Raw genomic sequence first — 15,002 nt, 5'->3', positions numbered from 1 at the left:
TATATACTGTACACACATCTACCACATCCATCCACCTTCATGGCCTACCACCCCTCCTCTCACCTTCATAAACGTGAAAAGACAAGCATGACACCAGGGACAGAAAGTTACCTTAAAACAATTGAATTTTTCTCTACAATCTCTCTCTTCTCAAGCTGAAGAAAATAGTCTGGCATTGATAGGAATAAAATACAGTACAAAAGACGTCATACTTTAGAATTTACTGGATAGTGCCTTTAACTCCTTCATTCTTAAGGTTCCCCCTCAGTTGAATCAAATTGGCTGGCAGTGGCATCACTTTAATTATCATCATCCAGGCCTCTTTTCTCACCTAAGGATGGGGTGAGGTAGGGTCCAGAGAGCAAGAAATAAACAGAGGAAGAACTGTCAACAGCATGTCCTACTAAATGGTCCACACTTTCATTTACTCACCATTTCAGATCTAGGAATCCTGACTTCACCTCATAGGCAAAACCATCCACACTTAGACACTGTACATTACATATCGGCTGGAGTCAGTCCAATGACCATCACATCAGCAGGTTAAAACAGGGATGCCACACCCCTGTCATAGACTGCTCTATACAGTGAAATATCAGTGTAATTGCACTGAAGGGGTTACTATAACAGAAACAAAACCAGATTCACTTCTGTATTCTTAAATAATTTGCTAACTTTACAGATTCAAACATAACAAGGAAATTCGTAAAATGAACCCTCACCACATTCCAAATAACAAAAATAATATAAAGCACAGAGTATACAAAAATGAGATGATATTCCTTATCCTTAACCCCATACAGCAGCTCAACAACGAAACATCAGTTGATATAAAGTACAGTTGCCATATAGTGTACATCCTACAGGAGCTGTTGTATTGGAGATTCAGATGTAATTCAACCTCCAGGTAAACAGTTTGTAACACCATATTTAGGTAAAAGAGTTGTTCTGTTTGCTCCAACGCAGCAGAAATTTGGTGTAAACAAATACATTGGTGCCACATCGACCTCCAACACACCATCCCATACAATATTTAAAAGTGATAGTGACTGTACTTATGTGTTAGGTAGAAACAGTGCTTCACATCATCTTAACCCTATTTCCCAGTAATACAAAAGAAGGATAAAGGAATGCAGAACAATCAGCATAAAAGTAGAAAATCATACTTGTACTAATCTTGATTCCTGTGCTGCCAAAAATAAATATACAAATAAAAAAATAAATACAAACATAATATAATAAAATATATATATAAAACGGGGAGTGAGTAAGCATATTATGAGCATATTGTACTTGAGAATAAAGTATCTAAATGACAAATAATCCCTTAATATTGTTAAAACTGTCATAGGTAGGCTAATGAAGACCACAAACTCCTTCACCAAGAGAGGTCTTCCCTTAAGATGAATAAAGTCCTATGGCACTGGTAAGAATAAACTATAAAAAGCATCACCATAGTGACGGAGTTTTTTTTGCCATCACAGGTAGTGTCTAATTTCTCTTCTTCTGGCTACTGAACATATGATTTTGACCTCTGTAATAACATTCATTACATAGTTTATTCTTGCTGTCTGCAGATTATTTATCTTATTGGAGACTTTGAACTGGGGAGGTTAGATATAGCCTTCAATAACTCCTTTGCTACTAGAGGTCCTTTCAAAATACAAATAAAATAATTTGCATGTGGCCTGATTGCCATAATGTGAGAAATATATTTGGACTGATGAGGTAAATGCAAATTAACTACTTGAATAATTCCTACAGTAACACGACATACACTTAATATATAAATAATGTAAGAGGGGATGAGTGAACACATAAGAACATAATGATACGGATCTATGCAAATGATAAAAACTGCATTGCACTAAACTAATAGGAAGACCACTTGAGAATCAAATGTTATGGGAAAAAAGTATTGTACGCAGGGTTCTTAAATACATAATACAACCAAATGGGTACAAATAAATCATCATAATCATCATCATCATCCATCAATCATCATCACTTGTCATCATCATCCATCAATCATCATCATCATCATCATCATCATCCAGACCTTTCCCTGCCTAAGGATAGGGTGAGGTAGAGTCAAGGAAGCAAGGAAAAAAACTGATAGAAGGAGATACTAATCAAAAGTCTGGCCACATATTGAGCCACACTCTCATTCACTCACCATTCAAGCCCTCAGAATCCTGATCACACCTCAGAGGCATAAATATCAACATTGATGCACTTTCAAAAAAAGTGAATGAATAAATAATAATAATAAATAGACAAACAACACTTACAATAATCTTACTTTATAGACTTCTGAGCCTTGGTAACTTCACAAAGGTGGCATCAGCTTGATTTGCATATGTGGTACGGTCATCCCTGATTTTATGCAATTTAAATTTTACCAGTTTTGGTTTTTGTATATGAGTAAGTTATCACAAAAATACACTACTCTGGGGAGTATTCTGGCTTGGCTTAACAAAATTTGATGTTATATAATCTGTAAATACACTTCAAACAAGTCGATTTTAATGTCTGGTGATACTTGGTGCTTAAAAAAATGGTTTTCAGACAATCACATAGTTAAATTTTGGCTGTGGAGGCCCTTTTTGGTTGGGTTTTCAATATTCGTGGACTTTCATTATTTGTACATGTGCCCATTCTCTAACACCCACAAATAACAGGGGATAACTGTTTACACTTAAATGGTAGTGAGTTATTATTATGATATTTTTGGTCCCTCCCTGTATAACAACTAATTCAAAGGACAAATGGCCACCTCTTACGGAATTAGTGTATCTGGCTATTGATAGACTGAAGGTATTTGCATAATTTCCACCTCCCATTTTACCTCTAACTCTTTCACTTTGATGATATAATTCTATTTTATTCTTGCTACATTCAGATTTTTACATGACCCTTAGGAATAACTTTTTAAACCAAAGGAATTAGATGCAGTCATAATTATAACCCTGAATGGGAAAAGATCTTACAGATTTAATTTAGATAATCTGGAAGTACAGCAATAAGAACAGTAATAGCAGTTGCATCCCCAGGATCATTTAAATATGAACTTGGTGGACTGCAGATTGAAGTTGCCCCTCTTCTGCAGTCCACCACCATCTTTCTGGGGGGATAGAAAGGGGGCTGAGGAATATATGTATAACTTGGCAGCTCTTCTGGCCAGTCTTATTGGTGCCACTACATGAAGACATCCCTCTCTAGGACAAGCATCAAGAATAAAATTAAAAAGACATCATCATAGTGACAAGGTTAAAAATTTCATAATCTTACATCTAGATTTACCTTCTAAGATTATCTAACCTTACAAACCTTCCAAAATACTGGAAACTTGGGCATCCAGAGTAAACAAATGCTTGTCAATGTAATCTCAAAGATACAATAATTTAAAGTGCCTTCTAATATTAAAGGATGAAAAGATGAGAAGCACAAAGGAGTACCATTTAAAATTATATAACCTCACGAAGCTTCTAATATATTGCGAACTTGGGCTTCCAAGGTAAACAGATGTTTATCCTCTACCCCCATTGCCGCCATAGTTCTAGCCAGCTGAAAGAGGTACTCGGCATTGGAGCCACTTGGACCCACTGATCTTGAGATGATGGTGGCTATTTCTGCCTCTGGTGTGTAGCCTGTGTAGAATGGATTTGTGTCTGTACCTGAGGGAGAGGAATATGGGGTTGTGAGAGGAATATCAAATTAGGAAGCACAGAAGTACTATGTCTATTTAAAGCCACACACTTCAGTCCAAGAGAGGATGGCCAAAAATGAATCACTTCCATGTTCCACTGTCTTCTGTCATCAGATACCCTCTCTCATATACATTTACCCCCCATCCTTCCATCTTATCCTTGGTCACCTCATCCACCTCACTCACATACACCCTACTGAACTAAGTTTCTTTTCATCTGGCTGAGCTAACTTGAATGCCAAGTTGTGGTTGTATGATATTTGATGAGCCTTAGTTATAAGGCAACAATGACTCTCCTTGGTGACTAGTCAAAGCAACCTTCCTGTCTGATTGCAACTGGCCATTACTTAAGCTGAAAAGTGTCAGGCATCTTTGTCAGGTTAGAATGAATGCAGCAGTTTATAGTCAGTCTCTTAGTCTCCTTTCTCACCACATGGCCAAATTAAAATACAAGTCCAAATAGATGCTGAGCATCCAGACATCTTGGTTACTTGTCAGATGGCTATCAACTGAGCTGAAAGGGGTTAGGGATCTGTGTCAGGTTAGAACAATTGCAATACAGTCAGTCTCATTCTTCATTCTCACCATGCAACCAAATTAGTACACCAACCCAGATATATGGTTAGCGTCCATGGTTTTAGCTCTGTATTCTGTGGGTGGAAGAGAACGTCAACCTTCTGATACCCATCCTTCTCTCGGTGATCCAAGTGCGCCATGACTCGATCAATGTCCTTTTCTGCTATACAGTATGCAACACCCCACACCCTCTCCTGCAGTGGTAGGACACTATGAGAAAGGGATGGTTCATGAATGTGTAGATAAAGTTGGCTTGTATTACCAATCAGAATAGAACTGTTAGCCCAATGGGATTACCTAGTACATCCATGGGGTGGTTGTGATTTACATTTATGACAAAAGTTACAAGTCACTCCATTCCATGGAATCATTTCAATAAGGGCATAGTTTGCATCAGTCATATACAAGAGGATATTGAGGTGTACTGTACAAAAAAAAAAAAAAAAAAAAAAAAAAAAAAAAAGGCTATGGAAAAGGTTTTGTGAAATCTGTCACACAGAATCTAATCCTAAAAGTAAAACTTCAGCTCACCTCAGGGTCTGTGGAGGGCACCAGGGTGACCACACGGCCAGGCTGAAAAATAACCAAGCCTTATAGAGACTGTGGTCATGCTACTTTAACTCTTTCAGTCTAGTTACCCTATTTTATATTTTAATCAGGCTGTCACCCAATGATTTTGTTCAATTTCACAAGGACCCACAGTATAGAAAGAAATTACTGTATAAAGTGCCTATTTTTTATCTTCCAGTTTGAAAATTCTTTCCCAAGATTAACAAACTGTGTTAAGATAACATCAATACCCCGCCCCCCAACACACACACAAAATGCCATCACATTCTAAGGGTTAATAGGTATATATTTTATAATTTAATCATGTATTAAATGCCAATACAATCAATATAAAAAAAGTAGCTTGTAATAAGTACTTGCAACAGTAAATGTATTACCAGTAGCAACTGTACAATATAATATTTTCATGTTTAAATATAGTCAGTTTGTTTCCACCTGATGGAACTGGCCTACTCCCACAACCTGAATGCTACCTGTTGCATGGAATTCAGTAAGCCTTAGTTATGAGATAGGAATCAGTCACCGGGCTCATCTGGGTGTGAACTTGATGGACTGCAGGCTGAAACTGCCGTCATCAGATAGCCCATCATCCTTTGCCTAGGATGTAGGGAGAGACATTTTCATAACCAGTCAGCGGAATTGTCCCATTATATCAGTGCCACCACAAGAAGGGGCCCCTCTCCAGCACCAGTCTCAAAACTGGCTTACGGTCTAGCTACTCTTGGCCACCAATTGAACTGAGAGAACTTAGAGAGCTTCATCAGGTTACAACAGACATGTACATTATTGACTAAACATCCGAAAAATCACATACACCCTAAATTCACCTTTCCCGGCACTCCCCTATGGTCCTCACTGGCCTGCCAAAACCTGCGCACATAACCCTTGATGTAGCCCACTTCTCGCTGGCAGAACGGAAAGTCCACCTTCCATGTTAGTGACCCGTACCCAAAGATCCACATTATCACCTGCAGGGAAACGGATTTAGGATATTGCTTTGAAATGTGGAGTCTAAGGGGTAATTAAATGTAACTTACAAACAAAATTACCCGTCAATATACTTGTCATCCGTTCCTTTTTTCTCTATCAGGAGCATAAGGACGCAGGGCTAGGTTACTCATTCCTGATGCAAGAGATAAGGATGACCAGCCTCACTCGCCCATGAGTGGCACTATGCGAACAATAAACCCCACCCAAACCACCCGGTAGAGGGAAACCTAGTCCCAGTCCAGTTACCTTGTCTTAACCCGCTACAAAAATAGCCTTTAAGAATTCATACCTCATTCGCTGTTTTGCTGATATTTTGGCACGGGTTCCACTCAGCAGTAATGACAGTAAGGGATAACCTATAGCATTTTTATCCACTTATAAGCACAGACGGTACTAAGTTAAACCAGCAACAGATTACGTTATTTACCCTTGTCGAGTTACGGCTGACACCAACTCGCACTCCTAAATAGGGTCTCTCTCTCTCTAAATATTCCTTCGGAGGAGTGCGTGTAGACGTCGGGACCCTCGGGAGAGGAAAAATGTCCCGATGTCGAGAACAGCTGTTTAAACCAAAACAAAACCCTTTCGGACTATCTAGGCACTTGTTCCTTTACTTTCTGGTAATATTATAGAGCCGTAAGGAGTAGGAAAGAATTGAAATATTTATTGCTGTAAAATGTGCAGAGTGCTAATAGAAAGACAACAGTTACATATATTCAATACAACATGTAATATTGTCGTGTTGGCGGTTGAGACGAATTTCCCATTGGTGGGTCAAAGCGTCTGGGCGTCGCTTCAGATGACGTGGGATTGAATGATTGAAATGTTTATTGTTGTAAAGGTATACAGAGTACATATTCAACAAAAGGAGGTGGTGGGTCTTTCCACACACACCCTTCAGCAAAACACAGCTATACATAGTGGTTACAAATCTGAGGTGTGTAGTACCCATCACCCATAATAATGGGTTTTCTTATTCAGGACCTTGTGGTACTATAAGCAGGGATGTATTTGTTATACTGTACCGTTTGATTACCACCAGTGAGGGAAGTAGTAAAACGGCTGCATACATTTTGCAGTTTACCGACAAACTCTTTCAGTTGGATTTTAGATAACAAAGTAAGTTAATTTTGAACAAGACAAACGACACCTTTGATTTGTACCCACTCCAGCCTTATCCACCACCTGAGCACATCGTCAGGTCATTTGTCTTTAGGCACATCCCAGTTAAATCCTAGTTGCACACCACACACACCTTAGACACGCATCAGGCGCGTGCCAGGCACACCACCAGTAACCCCTTTCCCTCTCCCCCCCCCCATACACCTATGTGACCTGCCAGGCAAAAAGGGACACTGACAAAGTGAGTGAGTGACACGTTTAGGGTGATTTGTCCATCCTTGTGGGTGTGGCATATACTGTATGCCCAGTTCACGACGGTGAATTGGAAAAATTTGCTACTCTGCACTTTTTTTTCTAAAAAGAAAAAAATACATATTAGGTGCCCCTCTACAGATAACGCCATCACCTGGACCATAGTAGAAAAGTGCATGAGCACTTCCAGAATGTTGTTTAGAGAAAATTACGTAGTCTTATTACTATTTTTCTTTTTCTTTTTGAAGGGAGAGAAAATATTTCCTGTTCTTCATCCACAAATAAGCCCATCACTAGCAGGGCTGGTACATACATGTATATGTAAGCTTTCAGAATAAGTAGTTGGTTAGAAAACAATTAGGTACAATTATATTTTTTCCTCTTTCTTTCTTTTTCTTCTCTCTTTCTTCGTCAAGGAAAATATTCCAGTGTTCATCCACAAATGAGTCCATCCACTGGGCTGGTAGAGGTGTGCATGTGTGCTTCGAGAATGTTGCTGGACAGATGTGCCGTAACGCAGTCAGCTCCATCACTATTACCATCGAGTGCCCTGTTGTTCCTCCACATTATGAACGAACTGGCCATCGCGCCTGTTAGAGAGAGAGAGAGAGAGAGAGAGAGAGAATTTTCAGTTGTACTCTCAGTGAATAAACTATCCATGGCATTTTGGGCAGAGTAAAAGAGTTATCGTGATGTGTGTGTGTGTGTGTGTGTGTGTGTGTGTGTGTGTGTATGAATGAATTATGTGCAACTGGCAGGCCGTCAAGTGATTCAGAGCCGCACAAAAAGTGACATGTGTAAAATGTGTAAAAATACCTACTTGTTCCATCCAGCCATCTCAGTGTGCCCTCGTCCTGTGTGTCCGTGGCGGGTATCCATGTGTGTCCGTAGGCAAAGTTGACGGCCACACTTGACATCCAGTTCCAGTCCTTAGTGTCCTTAGGGATGAAGAACTGGGGAAGACGAGAAAGTTTTAGCTGTATCTCTCTCTCTCTCTCTCTCTCTCTCTCTCTGTTTGTGTGTGTGTGTGTGTGTGTGTGTGTGTGTGTGTGTGTGTGTGACCAACTACTACTGCGGCGTGATGAAAACTGTCTGAGAAAAATTATTATCTGTCTCATAATTTTTTCTTACATGTCTCGCAGCTGTTTCTTAGATGTGTGATTGATGCCACATTACACCAAACACCATACCACCCCCTCACACACCACACCATACCACCTCCTCATATCATGCCATACCATCCTTACACACCACACCATACCATCTTCTCATACCATGCCATATCACCCTCACACATCATACCATACCTCCCTTACCATACCATACCACTCCCTCATATACCATAAAATACCACTCACACACCACCATCACACCATAACCCCCTTCGCACCATACCATACCACCCTCACACACCATCAAACCATGCTGGGTGATATCCATATAGCCAAGCAACCACGACATATTATTGGGTCGTAGTTGTGTGACCCTGATGTTAGAGAGTAATTTGTCCCTCTTGTTATTAAAATAATTACTTGTCACGGCCCCTGGGTGTGTATCAGTGCTGTCCTCCTTGTGAGTGGCCCAGTTCCCTCAGGTGATGAACAAACTGAGTATATAGTGTACTCACGGACAGTCCACGGTCAGTGCACCATGCCTTGGCCGCCTCCCAGTTCAGGCTCGGGGCATTCTTTGGGTAGGGCAGCGTTACCTGGTTGCCGTACATGAGGAAGGATGGGGCCTGATCCTCGTCTGATGACATGAACAGGAAAAAGAGGGAATTACACTTTGAAAATTGTACTGTGGCTGATGACAGGTTAAAATATTGTTTCCTTTACTTCAGAGAACCATTTCCTACGCTGGTATTTGGTAACCACGTAGCCAACACATGGACGTCTGATGGTCTGAATTTCTGGTACTCCTCATGGATGTAGCCCATAATATATAAAGTTGCATAACCAAAAGTGGTGTGGTTACCGAAATGTGGAACCCATTAACTCTAGTGAGCCTGGGGTTCTGGAGGTGATGGAAGAGGGAGACCTTACCATTATTCCCAAGGACGAAGTCAGGTGTTTTAGGCGACTGAGCGAGAATGAGAGTTTTCCATCTGTTTGACCGTTCGTTTGAGTTCAGCATTTACTGCCGCAATTTTTTGGAGCGATTTTGATGAGCGGGGTCTCAGTGAATCATGCTGGTGGTGTGCCCTCGTCTTTGTGGTCAGCACTTAGGTCAGTTTCAAGGTCAGTGTGATCAAAAAGGTCAGAGTCAGTCAACTGGGAATCCCCCTTTGATGTCATAGTACTTCACATCCAACAACAGACACCTACCCCACCCCTACCCGTGTCTCACGCACCCTCCTTTGATCGTGCCCCAGATTTATTGAGAGAGAGAGAGAGAGAGAGAGATAATAGCCGAAACTCACCATAATAGGCAGTGACACCGGCGGTGGCGGTGGCGTAGGAGGTGAGTTGGGAAAAAACTGAGCATTGTATTGCGCCAGTGTTGTCATCCAGTGTGAAGGCACGGCATGAATGGGCCTGACACACACTGCCACACTGCACAGACGTCCGCACCTGAGCAATGTGCAGGAATAAGAGTTAGTGGTTTATTCATACAGAGTTAATGAATCACATGTATTCCCTGTTTTGTCTGTAGATTATTTAAAGCTCGCAAAACGGAACCAGAGTCCTAACAGGTCAGATGAGTCTCAGATGGTTTGTCTTTTTCGCGATGTGTTTACCAGGTATTTGAAGATAATCTGTTCCTTGACTGGGCCTGGGTTTTTATGGGAGCGTTTTAACATTATCCAGGCTAGATTTGAACTTTGAATCATCCAGTTTGGTCCACCATATAACGCAATACACCAAACTATGCCAGCCATTTATTTCCATGGTCAATATTACCTAACTTGATGCTTATGTTTCTCCCACCGGTTTTACGAGCGTGCCTTGGGCCCATAGGGTAATTAGGTACACAGTCATATTCTGAAAACTGAGGACAAACACACATACTGTACATACACGGCTCAGTGGTAACGCTTTCGCGTAACAATTGCTCAGACGGGGGTTCGCGCCTTGCTCGGGATGCGAAAAGTTTTACTGATGAAGCGGGTGGGTACTGTCCCCCTTGAGCAAGGGGATGGGTGTGTGCGTGTGTGAAGGTCAAGGCTTTGCCCTTAGATCGGACTATATGAGCTCTCAAGCTCTCTGCCGGGAGGGTAAAAAGCTAATGATCACGACAGTCACGTGATCCTGACCGACCCTATGAATTACACACACACACACACACACACACACACACACACACACACACACACACACACACACACACACACCTGCCTACCTACCTACCTACCTACATACATACATACACACACACACACACACACACACACACACACACACACACACACACACACACACACACACACACACACACACACACACACACACTATAAAAAGTATACAAAATTACCTGCAAGGAGAGGGCAACTTTGCCTGTCCATTTTGCCCCCTCCAACCTGACGTACTTAGCGGCTTCCACCACATTTGCCACACCTGTCACCACACCCACCACACCTGCCCTGAACCACACCTCCAGCCAACCCTGAAATGAGAAAAATATCAACATCATCATTAACACCATCATCATCATCACCCTCATTATCACCATCATCATCATCACCCTCATTATCACCATCATCATCATCACCCTCATTATCACCATCATCATCATCATCATCCAGACGTTTTCAATCTCAAGGTGGGGTGAGGTATTTTGATAATAATAAAAATAACAGTAGCAGTAATAATGATAAAATGATGATAAAAATAATAATACTTATCATCATCATCATCATCACCACCACCACCACCACCACCACCATTCCCACACACTTACCTTTATTCCCATACCCCGTTCTCGGTGTACCACTCCATCTTCTGCCATCCGCCGTGCTCTCTGTATCAATAATTCACTCAACAGCACGCCACACTTCCCCATGTACCCCTCTCACCATATCCATTATCTGCTGTATTTTTTTTCTCTTTTTATCATCAATATCACTATCGTCTTCTTCCTCTCCTCCTCCTCCTCCTCCTTCTCCTCCTCCTCCTCCTCCTCCTCCTCCTCCTCAACCCTATGTTCCCTGTACCCTTTTGGTCAACCTCTTCTTGTTTCGAAAGTGTATTCTCATATTCTCCTTTGACAAATTACCTTGCCACCACGTGTGTGTGTGTGTGTGTGTGTGTGTGTGTGTGTGTGTGTGTGTGTGTGAGAGAGAGAGAGAGAGAGAGAGAGAGAGAGCGGCCTATTCGTGACACATAGTAAATAGCGCTGTACTAGAATCTCATTTAGTGCTATCTTGTGTGTTTGGGAGTAGGTGTAGCAGCGCGCCTAGGAAACGAATGGATTATACAGGATAGACACTGATGAAGCTGCCTGATCCTACAACACACAAGATATCGCCTGTAGGAGGGGAAGTGCAGCGTTATGTTTGGACAACCCTGTATTTGAAAACGGCAAAAATAAATAAATAATTAGATAAATAAATAAGCCGTCTATAGATCTTGTAAAATTTGTTGTTTCCGCACAGTGTTATGAGAAGAAAGATGATGATGATGATGATGATGATGATGGAGGAAGAGGACAAGGAGGAAGAGGAGGAGAAGGAAGGGAAGGAGGAGGAAGAAAAGGAAGGGGAGGAGGAGGAGGAAAAGGAAGGGGAGGAGGAGGAGGAGGAAAAGGAAGGGGAGGAGGAGGAGGAGGAAAAGGAAGGGTAGGAGGAGGAAGAAGAAAAGGAAGGGGAGGAGGAGGAGGAACAGAAGGAGATGGGGGAGAATGAGCAGGAAAAGGAGGAGGAAGAGGAGGGAGGAACAGAAGGAGGAGGAGGAGGGGAAAAGGAGCAGAAAAAGGAGGAGGAGGAGGAGGAAGGAGGAACAGAAGGAAAAGGAGGAGGAAGGAGGAACAGGGTAAGGAGGAGGGGTGGAAGGAGCGGGAAAAGGAGGAGGAGGAGGAGGAGGAGGAGGGATGAACAGAAGAAGAAGGAGGAGGGGGAGGGAACAGAAAAAGGAGGAGGAGGAGAAGCGGCAGCAGCAGCAGAAAAAGGAGGAGGAGGGGTGGGAAAAGAAAGACAGTCAGAATCCATACCCGTACATTTGGAAACACCTAAAGCAAGACAAATCATTCCCATAGCCTCCACCACCACCATCACCACATTTCATCACCACCACATATCATCGCCACCACCACCACCACCACCACCACCATTTCATCACCCCCTCCACTACTCCTCATTCACCTTGTCTCACGGATTGTCTTTTCATTTCCTTTTTTTTTCCTCATACTTCCCCCCCCCTCTCTCTCTCTCTCTTTCTCATTTTATTCATCCCAGGACAGACCCCCGGCAGCGAAGGTGCTATACTGAAGGCTGAATCTAGCCCCTCCAGTTCCTAACACCTTTCCACAGCCGAATTAAACCGTCTGGTGTAGTCATAACAGGATAACGTCATCGGTACGAAGGGGTTTGCTGTTATGTAATGGGAAAATCGAAATGAGAATGGATTTTTTTTTTTAATAGGAATTTTGTGTGAATTTTGTCTGGTTCCCTCTTTTTGCAAGCGCGCACACACACACACACACACACACACACACACACACACACACACACACACACACACACACACACACACACACACACACACACACACACACTCACTCACACACTCACTCACACACTCACTCACACACACACACACACACACACACACACACACACACATGCCGTGATTTCGTGGGTAGTAGCAATAAACTATGCGCATATTAAGGTTTCAGCACAGGCTCAGCCCATATACCAGCACACCATATACCCTACTAGAGAGAGAGAGAGAGAGAGAGAGACGGGGGGAGGGGGGGAGCTGTGAAGATCGTAAAGGAGCTAATGACAAAGAACGATGAGTTAAGACAAATAAGGTTATAATAACAGTGGGGAATGGGAAGGCATCGAAGAGAGAGAGAGAGAGAGAGAGAGAGAGAGAGAGAGAGGGAGAGAGAGTCAGTGGATTAAAAGGGGTAAACTTCAATAACTCCAGAAGTATTTGTTTATTTTTGTCCTCAGACGATTTCATTCAGTTTAGGGGAGGGTTTTCCAGCTAGGGGGGTTAGATAAAGCCTTCATTTAACCCTTCGATCTAATCTCCCTCTCTCTCTCTCTCTCTCTCTCTCTCTCTCTCTCTCTCTCTCTCTCTCTCTCTCTCTCTCTCTCTCTCTCATACTTACCATCCCCAGACTTTTTTTTTTTTTTTTTTTTTAGTAGGGAGAGAATTATCAAGCTGGAGGGGTTGGATAAGACCTTCATTCACCTCTCATTTTACATTTTTCATCTCCAGACGATTTTATTCAGTTCAGGAGACGGTTTTGAAAATGGGGGGAGGGGTTAGGTGCAGTCCTCATCAATATTTTAGTGTAATAGGTCACTCCCCCTAAAAAAAGAAAAAAAAAATCGCACACGCATCGACAGTAACCTTCAGTAACTTTTGGAGCAGTATTAATATTATTCTCGTGGGTTAAGGAAGCTCTTTAACACCTTTTCCTATGCTATTTTTATTTTGCTTACTGCACGCCACTGTCCTTTTCTGCTTTATATAAATCCCCAAGCGTCGCCATACTCTATATATATAACGTACAAAAGATTGTTATCCAAAAATAAATCTTCAAGGAAGAGGTGTTAGGGAGCATCTTCAACCAAGGAGAACACGGGTCATAGGAGCATGTCACTAGGGCAAACGCAAGACAGGAACGAGGTGCAAAAGTTGGGAAATGAGGAAGAAGGACTAATGATAATGATGATGATAATTATAATTATAATTAGAACGCCGTAAAATTGTCAAGAAACATTTCTGGTACCGGTACAGAAAAATTCAACCCAGTTATTGCGCACAAGAAACCGAACTATAATGGGACCTTGAGGTTAAAGTCACTGATCTTGTGCATGTCACCTTAGGTCATCAAGGTCTATAAGTCCACCATGTTTGGTGGCTCTTTCTTTATTCTTTCGTGTAAAATTAGGCGATTTGTTTGTCATTCACAGTAACCCAAAATTTTGGACCATGGGCGATTTCAGCGAATAATGATCCGATGTGGACTATATTAAGAACTGCATTCTTGCCATGGCCCAGGTATATGCCATAAAAATGTGAGTCCTCTAACTTAAGTGGTTCTTGAGCTTTAGGGTCCTTTTTTTTAATTTTTTCCGGATCCTATCTTGGTTCCGGTAGTCAGATCAGGATGATATTTGGTCAAATGAAACGGTCAGCTAGTACTATAATATGACAAACAATGAAGGTTGTAGCTCAGACGGTATGCGAATGACAGCAGTGTGTATCTTCCCTACAATAATAGTAGCCTAATATTAAAAGCAAGTTTCCCACCGGGATTTGGGAAGTTTTAATAATAAATCCCAGAAAATGTCAGACCATCTACCCTAATGATCGTAATGGATGTTACAGTAACCCTAGTAGTAGTAGGAGTAGTAGTAGTAGTTCTCTAAAAACGTCAAATCACCTACCATAATAAATGTTGTGAATGGTAGAGTCAGGAGGTATGGTGGTGGAGTGACTGTGGTAGGAAAGGCTGTGGTGATGGAGTGGATGTGGTGGTGGGTGGTGGTGGAGTGGCGGGCTATCTCACTGTCACTCTGCACCGCATCTCAGACTTCGATCAGTTCCATGGGTCGTGCAGTGAAAATATTAATTTCGGAGGAGGAACAGTATTAGAAATGAAGAGTCCA

General features: G+C 42.0%; 1 protein-coding gene across 1 annotated transcript; it reads right to left on the bottom strand.

Annotated features, from left to right (window-relative positions):
* Window positions 1-3,477: 3,477 nt before the first annotated feature.
* Window positions 3,478-5,817, bottom strand: LOC145408418 (putative glutathione-specific gamma-glutamylcyclotransferase 2). Its single transcript, XM_080279146.1, has 4 exons — window positions 5,683-5,817; window positions 4,817-4,858; window positions 4,320-4,479; window positions 3,478-3,677 (listed from the first exon to the last, which is right to left on the bottom strand). Exons 1-4 carry the CDS (start codon window positions 5,815-5,817, stop codon window positions 3,478-3,480), a joined length of 537 nt encoding a protein of 178 aa, XP_080135272.1.
* Between the last annotated feature and the right edge of the window lie 9,185 nt (window positions 5,818-15,002).

Source organism: Coenobita brevimanus, chromosome 77 (genome assembly GCF_032717465.1).
Source record: "Coenobita brevimanus isolate Jiangsu-jjx chromosome 77, ASM3271746v2, whole genome shotgun sequence".
NCBI classification, from domain to species: Eukaryota; Metazoa; Arthropoda; class Malacostraca; order Decapoda; family Coenobitidae; genus Coenobita; species Coenobita brevimanus.
The sequence above is the reverse complement of the archived record's forward strand: the minus strand, read 5'-3'. Positions and strand labels throughout refer to the sequence as shown.